The 14395-nt window shown below is 45.9% G+C and overlaps 1 protein-coding gene across 1 annotated transcript; it reads left to right on the top strand.

Annotated features, from left to right (window-relative positions):
- Positions 1 to 9411: 9411 nt before the first annotated feature.
- NDUFB8 (NADH:ubiquinone oxidoreductase subunit B8) lies at positions 9412 to 14365 on the top strand. The gene is made up of 5 exons (XM_054033959.1): positions 9412 to 9538; positions 10245 to 10371; positions 11500 to 11599; positions 13547 to 13702; positions 14140 to 14365. Exons 1-5 carry the CDS (start codon positions 9442 to 9444, stop codon positions 14230 to 14232), a joined length of 573 nt encoding a protein of 190 aa, XP_053889934.1. The 5' UTR covers positions 9412 to 9441; the 3' UTR covers positions 14233 to 14365.
- Positions 14366 to 14395: the final 30 nt, after the last annotated feature.

Here is a 14395-nt window from a genome sequence, read left to right as displayed (position 1 = left end):
CATTTACAGGTTTGTAAAAAAAAAACAAATACATTTGTTTACATTTACGCTGCCCTCTTCTTATTTATGTCACCAGAAAGTGAGAACAGGCATTTGCATTGCACTTTTGTAGCCAGCACTGCAAGGTATTTAAAACCAGATATGCTAAAAATTCGTATGCCCCTTCATGCTTTGGCCACCATTCCAGAGGACATGCTTCCATGCTGATGACGCTTGTTAAAAAAAGGATGCACTAATTAAATTTGTGACTAAACTCCTTGGAGGAGAATTGTATGTCCCCTGCTCTGTTTTACCTGCATTCTGCCATATATTTCATGTTATGGCAGTCTTGGATGATGACCCAGTACATGTTGTTCATTTTAAGAACACTTTCACTGCGGATTTAACAAAATGCAAAGAAGGTACCAATGTGAGATTTCTAAAGATAACTACAGCCAGGGCCAGCTCCAGGCACCAGCTGAGCAAGCTCGTGCTTGGGGCGGCAGATTCTAAGGGGCGGCATTCCGTTCAATCCTAGGGTGGCCCGCCCGCCCTTTTTTTTTTTGGTTCGCCGCTCCGGCCAACCTGTAGGGGGCAGCGGCACGGAGTGCCCTGCTGGGAGCGGGCTGCGCGCTCCATCTGTCCCAGCCGGTGCCAGGTCTGCAGCAAGCCCGGCAGCCCGCGTCCTTCCCTCCCCGCTGATCTTCAATTCACCTGCAGGCGGGAGCTGCGTGGAGCCCTCCCAGCAGGTGGCACGGCGGAAGGGACCGAGTGGCGAGCGCCCCGGCTGAAGGAAGCCCTGGCCACTCCCCTTCTCTCTCTCCCCCCCGCTAGCCAGGGCACGCACTCCACTGCCTGGGGGCACGTCTGCAGCGCAGGGAGTCCCGCTAGCCAGCGCGGCCGGGGGAGGCAGCCGCGAGCCGCCAAGTAAGTGGCACTGAAAGTTTGCACCCTGGCTCCAGCTGCCCCGCACGTTTTTTTTTTTTTTTTTTTTTTTTTTGCTTGGGGTGACAAAAAAGCCAGAGCCGGCCCTGACTACAGCACTCGACCCAAGGTTTAAGAATCTGAAGTGCCTTCCAAAATCTGAAAGGGACAAGGTGTGGAGCATGCTTTCAGAAGTTTTAAAAGAGCAACACTCCGATGAGGTAACTACAGAACCCGAACCACCAAAAGAGAAAATCAACTTTCTGCTTGTGGCATCTGACCGAGATAATGAAAATGAACATGCGTCGGTCCACACTGCTTTGGATTGTTATCGAGCAGAACCTGTAATCAGCATGGACGCATGTCCCTTGGAATGGTGGTTGAAGCATGAAGGGAAATATGAATCTTTAGCGCATTTGGCATGTAAATATCTTGTGACGTCAGCTACAACAGTGCCATGAGAACACCTCTTCTCACTTTCAGGTGACACTGTAAACAAGAAGCGGGTAGCATTATCTCCTGCAAATGTAAACAAACTTGTTTGTGTGAGCGATTGGCTGAACAAGAAGTAGGACTGAGTGCACTTGCAGACTCTAAAATTTTACATTGTTTTATTTTTGAATGCAGTTATTTTTGTACATAATTCTACATTTGTAAGTTCAACTTTCATGATAAAGAGATTGCACTACAGTACTTGTATTAGGTGAATTGAAAAATACTATTTCTTTTGTTTTTTATAGTGCAAATACTTGTAATAAAAATAAATATAAAGTGAGCACTGTACACTTTGTATTTTGTGTTGTAATTGAAATCAATATATTTGAAAATGTAGAAAACATCAAAAATATTTCAAGAAATGGTATTCTATTATTAACAGTGTGATTAATCTCAATTAATTTTTTAATCACTTGACAGCCCTAATGCATATGCTTAACTTTCATCACGTGAGTAGTCCCTGTCATGGTTCAGCAAAGGAACCCACCCTCAGCCCTGGTCTACACTGGGGGGGGGATCGATCTAAGTTACGCAACTTCAGCTACGTGAATAACGTAGCTGAAGTCGACGTACTTAGATCAACTTACCGTGGTGTCTTCACCGCGGTGAGTCGACTGCTGCCGCTCCCCCGTCGACTCTGCTTGTGCCTCTCGCGGCGCTGGAGTACAGGAGTCGACAGGAGAGGGCTCGGGAGTTAATTTATTGTGTCTAGACTAGACGCGATAAATCGATCCCCACTGGATTGATCACAGCCCGCCAATCCGGCGGATAATGTAGACATACCCTTAGGTTTCTGGCTGCCAAACCATCACATCTCTTGGGTAGAAACCTGACTCTCTCTCTCTCTCCTGACCAGGTGTGATGCTGTATGATTGAATATGATCATTTATATCATTGATATCACCATTGTTATACAATTGTAACATATCTTGTACAAAGTATATCATGTCAGGCATCAATGGAAAAATTATGAGTAGCTATGTATGATTATCCTGTTTATAAGCATGTATCATCTTTGTTTCTGAAGTTATGAATATTGGCCATGTACTGGTATCTTACGCATATGTTGTATTCCTGGGTAAAAACCCTCACCGCCCCCCACAGAATTTACATTAGGGTCAGACAGCTATGTGTTGATGGCCCATTAAGGACACTCAGCTCACAATGGGCCATAGAAGAAGTTCATCCTGCCCAGTAAGCCTTTCCTATGGATGCCTCAGAAGGAATATGGGTAACAGCTAATCCTGTGGGTCATCAAAGCATGTAAGGGCATGTGATATGCTCATGTGACCCTGGATTCCATCTTGGGCCAGTAATTTTTCATGCATCCGGGCTGTAGGCTTTGTTTGGGACAGTAAACTTCCATGCACATTACAGAGGATGTAAAAGGACCCCTGAGAGATCTCCATTTTGTCTTAATTTCCTGCTTCATTTCTCTGAACTGGATTTCTAAGAAGACAGCTTTAAACAAGGACTGATGAATCCTAATCTGTTTGTGAGCTAGTAATTTATTCCATCACTGCTGTGATCCTGATCTATGAACACTGAAAATCAATTGTATGTATATGACCTTGTGATGGGATCCCTGGGGTGCAGCCTTGGACTGTGTGACCACTGAGCCCCCTTAACTCTCCAGCCTGGGCTGTCTCTCACAATGCTTTGCTAGTGACAAGCAGAAAACTCTTCCAGGTGCTGCTATCACTCAGTACAACTGCATGTGGAGCCCCACACCCAGCTAGATTGCATAAATGCTCCCAGAGCCGCTCATGAATCACACAGTGAAAGGCACCCGCCAAATCCCCCCAGCTTCCAGCCTTGTTCCCCAGGAATACACCATCTTGTAATTTGTCCTATTTCTCAGCGGTCTGTCCTGAATTTGGCATCCTCAACTGTGACCCACTGAGGCCAAGTGACACCAGGGTATTTTAAGGCCGAACAGTTCCCTTCCTTCATGGTGTTATTCTCAGCAAAAAGAGTCTGCCTGAACAGACCTGCTTGCTTTCTCTTCAAGACTAATAACGGTGTGACTGCCCAGTTATAAAATTACCACACAGTTCTTCCTAAGTAAGCCTACTCTATTCTTAAGGTAAAAGCACTACTGAGAAAACATATTCAAAACAATAAAAGAATCTACATGCCAGCTTACCAAAGATCACCCCAATCCTAACACGGAATCTGGCATGAGCAGGCCTTCGATACGCCACCCAAGGGGTTTTCTTATGGTTTCAAGTTCATCATAGCTTCAGCTCAGAACAAGCACACAGTCTTATGGGGCCTCAACAGGACCACACCTTCCAACCCTTCTCTCAGGATTGGGGCCCTTTGTGGCCCAGGGTTCCTGTCCATTTGCTGGACCTGGAAGAAGGCCCTGAGCCCATTTAAAACCAGGCCACTTATCTAAAAATTATTTATTTGTGTGTTGGCCACTGGAGAATCCAGTTTGAACTAGTTTATGCAAACCTCTCCCGTTTCAAAAGAGGATAACTGGAGAATTACATTAGCATCCCCCTCCTCCTAGAGGAGTTATTCATACACAATTGCAATTTTAATACAATGGACCCCAAAGGTATTAAACCTAATTCAATGAGGTTTAACTTCATTCAATAGAATTTATCTTAATTCCGTAAGGTTTATGCAGGATATTGTCAGTCTGTCATAGTCCCTCTTAAATCACTGCAACTACTCATGTATATTTAAAGTAAAGTATCCTTTAAGGTATTTAGGTGCCTAGCTCCCAAGGATTTCAGTGGGAGTAAGGCATCTATCTCTGAGGATCTGGGCCATAGCGTTTTTAGGACTGGGACATAGGGTTTGATCTAGCTCACACTGAAGTCAATGGCAAAACTTCAGCTGATTTCAGTGGTGCAGGATTGGGCCCTAAGTTAACAACTGTACTAAATAACTTAGGTCCAGAATCCAAAGATATTTAGACTCCTAACCTCCATTGAGATAAATGGAAGCTAGGAGCCTAAATACTTGGAGAGGAGGGCAGGCGGTTGTATAGTGGATGTAGCAGTGGTCTGTGCTCTTGTTGGCTTTCCTGCAGCTCCACCAGACGCCTGAGCATGTCGGTTTGCTCCCCCATTAGCCTCAACATTGCATCCTGCCTCATCTCATTGAGGTCACTTAATGCTTTCCTGGACTCTGCCACTGAATGCCTCCATGCATTCAACTGTGCCCTATCAGTGCAGGAGGACTGCATGAGCTCGGAAAACATGTCATCGTGAGTGCGTTTTTTCACCTTCTAATTGGCGATAACCTCAGGGACAGAGATGATAGGGGGAGCATAGAAACATTTGCACCTGCGGGGGGATAAAAAGGGAGAGTAAAATTTAAGATGATCCATTTCTGAAAACAAAAAGGAGACTCTTTCACAGTGAATCAAGCAATTCACAGCAGACAGCACATGTGCTTTAGGTACAAGGTCGCATTTTGCCTTTTATATTGAGTGCCAGCTGGTATGGTGACACATCACACACAGCTGGGCAACAGAATTCGTTTCCAAGCAACCATGGTAAGCGGGTTTGGCTTCTAATGCCTTGATAACATGTGGGAATGTTTTCAAACTGCAGTGCCCTTCTTTCCCATAGTAAGCAATGACGGTTGGGTTTGCCATTTAAAAGGAGGGGCTGTGGTTTTCGGGTGGATGTGCAGCACACATCCTCCTCCCGCCCCTCCGCATGGTTACCCCCCCACTGCTGCATGGCTATTCTCAGGGATGATCCCTTTTAGCCAAGTGCAAACAGCCCAGCATGAACGGGGTCCTTTTACTGTTCCCTTACAAAAATTCTCCTATTTCAACCAGGTGACCATGAATGATATCACTCTCCTGAGGCTAACACAGAAAGATATAGACTGAATGTTGTTTGAATGCGACCAAAACCCAGGACAAAGCTGCCATGCTTTGTGCTGCAATGATTCCAGACTGCTTGTTACTGGCTTGGCGTGGTAAAGTGTCCTACCGTGGAGGACGAAACAAGGCAGCCCTCCCAAGAAACCTTCTGCAAAGGTTTTCAGAGTACCTCCAGGAGAGCTTCATGGAGATGTCCCTGGAGGATTCCCGCTCCATCCCCAGACACGTTAACAGACTTTTCCAGTAGCTGTACTGGCCATGAATGCATCCCAAGTCTTCAGGGCAAATCAAACAGTAAACACTATTTAAACCCTGTACTGTAGCTACAAATGTGCACTCACCAGAGGGGCCTTCTCTGCCTTCAGGGTCGAGGATCCCGCCTTGGGAGGATATTGGGTCCAGGGTGATGAAAAGGTCCTGGCTGCAGGGGAGAAGGGATTCACCACTTGCCTGCTGTGCATTCTCCTCCTCCTCTTCCTCATCCATAAAATCCTCCTCTGTGTTGCATGAGACTCACCCCTTGCAGGTGTCCACAGACAGTGGTGAGGTAGTGGTAGGGTCCCCCCCTAGAATGCCATGCAGCTGATCACTGAAGTGGCATGTATGGGGCTCTGACCCAGAGCGACCGTTTGCCTCCTTTGTCTTTTGATAGGTTTGCCTGAGCTCCTTGACTTTCACATGGCTCTCCTGTGTGTCCCTGTTGTAGCCTCTGTCCATCATGTCCTGTGCGATTCTGGCATATATATTAGCATTTCTTCTTTTTGATCAGAATTCTGCCTGCACAGATTCTTCTCCCCATACAGCAATTAGATCCAGTGTCTTCCGTTCACTCCATGCTGGAGCTCATTTGCAATTCTGGGGACTGCATGGTCACCTGTGCTGCTGAGCTCCCCACGCTGACCAAACAGGAAATGAAATTCAAAAGTTCCCAGGGCTTTTCCTGTGTACCTGGCTAGTGCATCGGAGTTGAAAGTGCTGTCCAGAGCAGTCACATTGGAGCACTCTGGGATAGCTCCCGGAGGCCAATAATGTTGACTTGCATCCACACTACCCCAAAATCGACCCAGCAAGGTCGATTTTAGCACTACTCCCTAGCCAGGGAGGAGTACAGAAATCGATTTTAAGAGCCCTTTAGGTCGACGGAACGGGGTTGCTTGTGTAGACACATTCATTATAAAATCAACCTAACGTGGCTAAATTCGACCTAACCCTGTAGTGTAGACCAGGGCTTAGTAACTTCACTGCATGTTTGTTTGTTAACTACAAAGGACTTGGCAGGGCTCAGCTACCAACATCTAAACAAGACAAGACATTTTGAAAAAAATGTACATAGGTTCAAATTCCAACCTCCCCACCCCCATCCACACACTTGCACTGTATTTCAGATACATCTACGCAGTTTATCACTGTCTTCCTTAAATTAGTAGGTTTATAATTAATGTTGTTATTAGAACAAATGAGTTTAATGACAAATTATCTGTGATAAGTTTTGATCTGCAAAGGTTTATAATGTAGATCGTTATAGAGACATTTACCCATTATGGCTGATGTGAATAACTGAAGGAAAATGAGTTCAACTACCACCGAGTTTACATAATGAAGTAAACTGTAGAATCCGTTAATGTTAATATCGATCTTATCTACAATAATATATGGCCTACATTTGAAAAATAACATCAGTAAATTAACATACTGTTTCAACTGTTCATATTTTCCTGGCTCTACCAAGATAAGACAATTACATTCCTGTATTAACTTTAATAATATTGATACTGATACAGAAAAGGCAATTTGCATAATGGGAGCCAACTGCAGAATTGATCTTATTTAGTATTGATCCTATTTTTTCATAAGATGCTGCCCTCTATTCGAAAGATAATATCTGTAATAAATTCTCATTAACACATTTCAGATGATGACATCCAGAGAGAAATATCACATCCATGCCCTTTTCATGTATTAGCTTTTAAGTCAATATTATAATAACAATAGTTGATTAAATAATATTTTTAGATGTGAGATTTTGCTTCTTGAGAGTAGGTTTTTGATGGGTAGGCACAAGCTGAAAATGAAATTCTCTCAAGTTGCAAGAGTGTGTATGTTGCGTCCTTGAGTGACAGAATGGGCAGGTTTCCCCTGAGAAACAAAAGGGTTGACACCTAATTTCTTTCCCTTTGCTATACTTGTCAAATGAGAATCTAAGGCCAGGTTTATACTAGTCACTTTGCCAGCATTGCAATGTCAGTTAGATGTGTGATTTTTGTGTAATATTTCTATGCAGCAAAAGCCCTAGTGTATGTGCACTTATACAGGCATAAAAGGGCTCTTGCTGAGGCAGCTTATTTCACTCACCAAATCGATATGAGATATTCCAGCAAAACTTTGTAGCATAGACTAGGGTCTAAGGCATTTCTATCTATTTGTGAGATTCACTATTAAAGGAAAGCAATTTTGGCATAAACTGATAACACTGATACAGACAACTATGAACTTTTGGGAGAAGCTCATAAACAAATCAAAACAAAAAGACAGTGTTGCCCAAACCCATTTCAGACTAAGGCTCTGATCCCACAAAGACTTACACATGTGAACCATTCCACTGAACCAGAAGCCTGGTCTAACCAGCAGCAGCATGTGAGCAGACTCAGTGGGTGCTGACCAATACACAATTAATTGTGGATTGAAGGCTAAACTCTTATCAGTACCACAGGCCCAATCCATGGCTGCATTGTACCTGACATAGTCACCTCTGGGCAAACCAAGTGTGGAGTGCTACCAAATCAGACTGATAACATTACTATGTTTTTGTCTAGGTACTTGGCTTCCCTTCCCTAACAAGATAATCGTGGGTGAACTCTTGTAATGACAGGTTGCAGCTCTGAGCCAAGGGGATGGAAGAAAGAGAAAGCAGGGGAAGTCCTGTAAAGTAGCTGGATAAGTATGAGCTGGAGAGCATGGCAAAGGGGAAATGGGAAAACAGGAAAGCTCCTGTAATGCTATGGTGGGGAGCTGGTGCAACTAGAGGAATGTGAAAGCATCTTATAATACTGCAACATAGATGTGAGACAGGGAATGAGAACACAGAAGAGAGGTAAGAAAGCATGGCCGCTCCTATAATGCTGCAGGACAAAGCTGTACCAGGAAAGCAGGGAAGGTTTTTGCAGTTTGCATCGTGGAAGAGCTATCCCAAAACTGGCAATAATCCAGGTAACCACACTGGTTAGGGCTGGTCTAGTTTTCCATATGACCTGCCTGGAAACAGATACCTTTCATTGGTATGATTCTCTCTCTGGCTCTGTAGAGCTGCCAATAAAATAGCCCGTCCCCTATACCACACAGGATTAGGTTTGTAGAGTGCCGTTTGGGAGAGCAACTGGACAATGAAGTGCTCCAGCCCCTGGAGAAGGGCAAAAGGAGAGGGAGAGGCATCACTACCAGGCTAGGGGGACAGAGCTGCAAGATGCCTGCCAACCAGGAACAGCCCAGGGCAGGAAAGGGCTGCAGTGCAGCCAGCACCCCAAGAGCCATCAGTTCACCCAGGCCGCTTTAATCCCCTCTCTGAGGCCCCCACCTCTTTAACCCCTCACCTAAATCCCCATCTCGCCTCAGATCACCTGAGTTTCCTGCCCCACCCCATCACCTCTCTAACCTAACCCATCCCTTCCATTGGGCCCCTGACCTCCCACATGCCTAACCCATCCTGTCCCCCAAACTCCACCATCCTAACGCTGCTAACCCCCCACCTCTCCAAACCCCTCCAACTTCCCTCCCCAAACCTCTCTGAGCCCCCCATCTTCCCAAACCCATCTAACTCCTCCACCTCTCCAAACCCGTCACCTGCCTCTTATCCCCCACTTCCCCAAACCCCTCTAACCTCCCTGAGCCCCCCACCTCCCCAACCCCACCTCTCCAAACCCCTCAACCCCCACCTCCCCAAACCCCTAACCTCCCTGATCCCCCTACCTCCCCAACCCTTGTCAATCCCTCTAACCCTCCCACCTCTCCAAATGCCTCTCGCCCCCCTAAGCCCCACTTCCCAAACCCCTCTACTCTCCCCGCCCCCGACTTCGCTCCAGCCCCTCCCCTCCGGCTCGTCCTGTCTCGTAACTCCAAGTCCGCCCCTCCGCTCTATTGACCCTGCCTGGCCGCCGTCCTTTTAGCGCCTGCGCAGTGTGGGCGGAGGGGAGCTGATGGCGATGTTGGGTGTGCGCGGTGCCCGCTGGCTGCGGGCGGCGACCCTGCTACGCGCGGCGGGGGGGCGGACAGCCCCGCTGGGGGCCCGAGCAGGTCAGCGAGCGTGCGGCGTCCTGTGCCGCGGGTGACGGGGCAGCGCAGCCCCGGGGCGGGGCAGGCCTGAGGGGGACCGTGTCCTTGGGAGTCTGCGGCGCCGGGCTCAGTGGAGCGAGGGTGGCTTGGGGCTCTTGGGTGCCCCTGGGGGAGGGGGCTGCGCGTCCTTTAATGGGGGAAGTCTCCTGTGTATCCCTGGATCGTTGTCGGTGATTCAGTGATTGCATAATCAGGTGAGGAAGAGCTGCCTTCCCTCGCGCCTCCCCACCCGCCGACCTGGATTCTTGTGTCTGATGCCCCCGATGCAAGTAATTTCCCCCCTAACCTCGGGGTGGGGGGATCCTGTGAAGCAGTCCCTCCTTTCACTGTCTACTATGTATTGGGGTGCAACCATCATCGGCTGCTACTGACTGTGCCTCTGCCCTGAACATAAGAACGGCCACACTGGGTCAGACCAAAGGTCCATCTAGCCCAGTATCCTGTCTACCAACAGTGGCCAATGCCAGGTGCCCCAGAGGGAATGAACAGAACAGGTAATCACCAAGTGATCCATTCCCTGTCACCCATTCCCAACTTCTGGCAAACAGGCTAGGGACACCATCCCTGCCAATCCTGGCTAATAGCCATTGATGGACCTATCCTCCATGAACTTACCTTGTTGTGATGAGACTCCCAAAGAGCTCTGACTTGTGTTTTCTGCCTTCAGCTTCGGACTTGCCCAAGCACTTAATGCCTGGACCTCACCCCAAGACCCCAGAGGAAAGGGCAGCTGCTGCTAAGAAATACAACATGAGGGTGGAGGACTATGAGCCATATCCGGATGATGGCATGGGGTGAGCTACATTAAAGCACTGAGATCATTAGCTCCTTGAAGAAAGGCAAGATCAGGTATCAGCTGGTACCAGGCTTCAGGGAAGATCTATTTAATAGTATATAAAACACAACTGATTTCAGAGTAACAGCCGTGTTAGTCTGTATCCTCAAAAAGAAGAAAAGGAGTACCTTGTTAGTCTCTAAGGTGCCACAAGTACTCCTGTTCTACTTACAACTGAAATACTTGAGGTACCCTGCTGCAATATTAAAACACTTAATGTAACCCTCAACACTCCAAAAAGGCAGTGTTCTCTAAAAGGTTTAAATAAAAACAAGTCACTGGAGCAACGCATTATGGAGGGTGGAGAAAGTAATGTTGGGATGGTTGTATAGGCACTGGACTGGGACGCAGAAGATCTGGGTTCAATTCCAGGCTTTGCCACAGACTGTATGACCTTGAGCAAGATCGACTGTATGACCTTGAGCAAGTCATTCTCCATGCCTTAGTTCCCTGTCTGTGAAATGGGGATAATATGTCCCTTCTTCACAGGGGTCTTGTGTGGCTAAATTAATATTTGTGAGGTGGTCAGTTTCTATGACAATGGGGACACACATACCTGGAATATGGTGTTAATGGTGATCCAGCTGCAAAATGCCTTTCAAATTAAATGCTTTAAATGTGGGGAGGGATGGCTTGAGATAGTCACAAGGAGAGAGGAGGAGAAGCTGTGCATATTCCAGTAGCACTTGCAATTTGTATAAAGACAAAATAAATAAACCAGGGGAAGAGGATACACCATATAAGCAAGGTTTCAGAGTAGCAGCCTTGTTAGTCTGTATCCGCAAAAAGAACAGGAGTACTTGTGGCACCTTAGAGACTAACAAATTTATTTGAGCATCAGCTTTCGTGGGCTACAGCCCACTTCTTCTTAGTAAGCAAAGTCATCAGTATGAAGGCAAGCAATGCCACGTTAGTTAATGTGTTTTTAAAATGTATTTACAAAATACTGTAGGTTCAAGAGCTACTATAGCTAATAATTTTCTTGCTCTGCTATTCCATTTTAATAGATTTTCCTAATGAGCTGTACCATACAATGGATATAAATAATTTCTTTTTTATTTGTATTTTATTTGTATATTTCCAACAGGTATGGTGATTATCCCAAACTTCCTGACAGATCTCAACATGAGAGAGACCCCTGGTATCAGTGGGACTACCCCAGTCTGAGACAAAACTGGGGAGAGCCGGTAGGGATGGTGGATCTTTTTGCCTCTAACTTGCTAAATTAGTGCTGTTTCTACTGAGCATTAATGTTCAACTAGAATAATATTTATGTAATACTTTACCATCTCACACCAATGTTTGGAAAGGAAATCTTAGGCTAAGAAAGTCAGGGTAAATCCCTATTCTGCTCTCCCTCTTCCCCTCCCCCATCAATCCCAACAAAGGTCAAAGGATTTTCAGTGTCCATGCAGATGAGACAGGGCCTCTGTATCTTAGTATCTTCCATAGTAAGGTGAAGGGCTGAGTCAACCATACTGGGATTTGAACATGTATCAAAGAGTCTTAACTGCTTCAGATCTGATGTCTGCATCACTAAACCATCCTTTCTGCTAGATCACAGAAGTTCATGCCCTTTCAGCCCAGTGGGTCCTACCACTTCTGTCACTGGTTCTGGGGTTGCTTTTCAATGGATTAGGTGCTGGGTGGCCTTTTCCCTAGAAACTTCCTTTCTGACACTAGAAAAGGAGACTTAAGAAGAGCCAACTCCCAATGATTAGTAACTCTTGCTGGTAAGGGAATGTGAGGTTTCTGTAGGTGGTTGAAACTGAACCATAATTATTTCACTTGGTTGATGACACGAGCTGTCCCTAAGCAATAGAACTAGAGGGAAAACAAGCTTTTGTGTGTGTACTGGGGATTCCAAAGTGCTTGGTTGAAAAAATTGATTATAATGGAGGGATGACTAAAAGTAACTCAAGGCAATGTTTTTGCCCTGTAGCAATGCTGCGACTTGAATTTACGTTGAGTAGTTATCTAATCTCTCTCAGTACATCCTGTCATGTAGTGAGGATCATAGGTGCAGTATAGAAAGGCTTGGGAATTGTCAGCTTGGCTATTGAGCTTTTAAAAGCAATGGTGCATGAGAAGTGTTGCAGTAATTTGAGATACCTATGTGCTTTGGCTCTCTCTAATGCTGAGAAGGCTTTGTATTGATATTTGGGGTTGTGGTAATTTCCCATTGCACATACTGTCTCTTGGTCACAGTGGAGCACAAGTGCTTTCAGTGAGAAGTGTTGGAAATAGTAAAAACTGCCCTCTTACTTGTAAGAGATGGTTTTGTTTGTAATGGTGAGAGTCTGGCTCCCCTGGTGTTAGATCAGACAGCTATGCAGTCAGGCCCACCATCAGCCACCATCTGAAGTAATGAACTAGGAAAGTGAAGACAGTATGTGATCAGAAACATTGAGTTGTCTGCATTCTGGTTGTGTTCTGCTTAGCTGCTCATGTTTAAAATGCTTGACTTTTAGCTTCTAGGGTGAAAGTCCCTCTTGAATGAGAAGCTTAAATGTGCATCTGTTCAAGCAATTGTATTCAGCCTGTGGAGGTCATAGGATAACTCCCATCCCATCCTTAATCTGTTAGAGCTAAATAATGGTGCCTGGTGCATTATAGACAAGTATGTAGATAAGGAACCTGTTCTAAAGTAGCAGGAAATCACTTGTGATTTTTTTGCTGCTCTAACTCCACTCAGCAATATACATCTGTGGGGTCCTCAAATGCCAGGAACTCCCCACAAACTATTGTACCAATTCCTGCTGTGCCTTTTTGTGAAGTACCATGAGAACAAAAGAGGTTCTGAGCCACAGTTGAAGTGGTTGTGGGTGGATAAATGTGGGTTCACGATATTTTTTTGAAAAATGAAGTAATATCGTCTAATTGTTTGAGCAGAAAGCTGGAACTCAGGGCTCCTAAGTTCTGTCCTTGACCACCATCAACTCACCCTGACCTTGGACAAGTCACTTAGTTTCTCTGACTGTATCCCCATCTGTAAAATTAGGGTAAAATTTTCCTTCTGGTAGCATTGTGATTTCTAATGTCTGTAAACTGCATTATGTTTCTTGGATGAAGAGCCAGAGAGGTGTAGAGTACTATTGGAATAATATAACCGAGCCTCTCCTTGTATTGTTTAGATGCACTGGCACTTGGACATGTTTCTCCGGACCCGTGTTGACACGTCCCCCACTGTTGTACCCTGGCACACCATGCGCAATCAGGTCTTCCTCTTTATTGGTTTCATACTGATTATGTTCTGGCTTGGAGAAATGTACCCATCCTACATGCCTGTGGTGAGTAATGAGGTGGGGCAGGGGGAAGAGGTCTCCTAAGAACCGTTGCTGCATGCCACTGCCAGATGCCCAGAGCAGTGTCCTATTGAGGTTGAATATCTTGGGGATACGAAGGCCCCGCTGCACCAGCGGTGTGGCTTTGGACAAGTCACTTAGGCCCAAGTCCTCAGAGGTACTTAGGCACATAACTCCTGTAGAAGTCAATAGGAATTAGATGCTAAAATACCTTTCAGGCTGTTGGCCTTAGTGTCTCAGTGCCCCACTGTCCCCATCTGTAATAGTGAGAGAACGTTTGCTTCAGAGTGGTGCTGTGAGGGTTGCATGATGCATCAAAGAGACGAAACACTCTGTGAGCATGAAGTATTTGCCCGCAGGTTTTCTAAGTTGCCTGTTTGAATGTGCTGAGTTTGCTGCTTCACAGCTATGTTCCTCTGCAGGGACCGAAGCAGTATCCTTACAATAACCTGTACCTGGAGCGAGGGGGCGATCCAAGCAAAGAGCCCCCAGAGGTGAAGAACTATGAAATCTGAAAGATGCATGGAAATGTAGCTCTTCTCCTGGGATATTTACATGGGGGGTCCTCCAGAGGGTTCACTGCAGGATGCACTAACCAATTGTTCTCTTAGAAATTTACTCTTAATGAAATATATTGTGAAAACTCTTGTGGTGGATTTCTTTTCTTTGAAGAGGTTA

The sequence above is a fragment of the Malaclemys terrapin genome, chromosome 7, assembly GCF_027887155.1.
Source record: "Malaclemys terrapin pileata isolate rMalTer1 chromosome 7, rMalTer1.hap1, whole genome shotgun sequence".
NCBI lineage: Eukaryota > Metazoa > Chordata > Testudines > Emydidae > Malaclemys > Malaclemys terrapin.
This window is presented reverse-complemented; position numbering and strand designations above follow the sequence as displayed.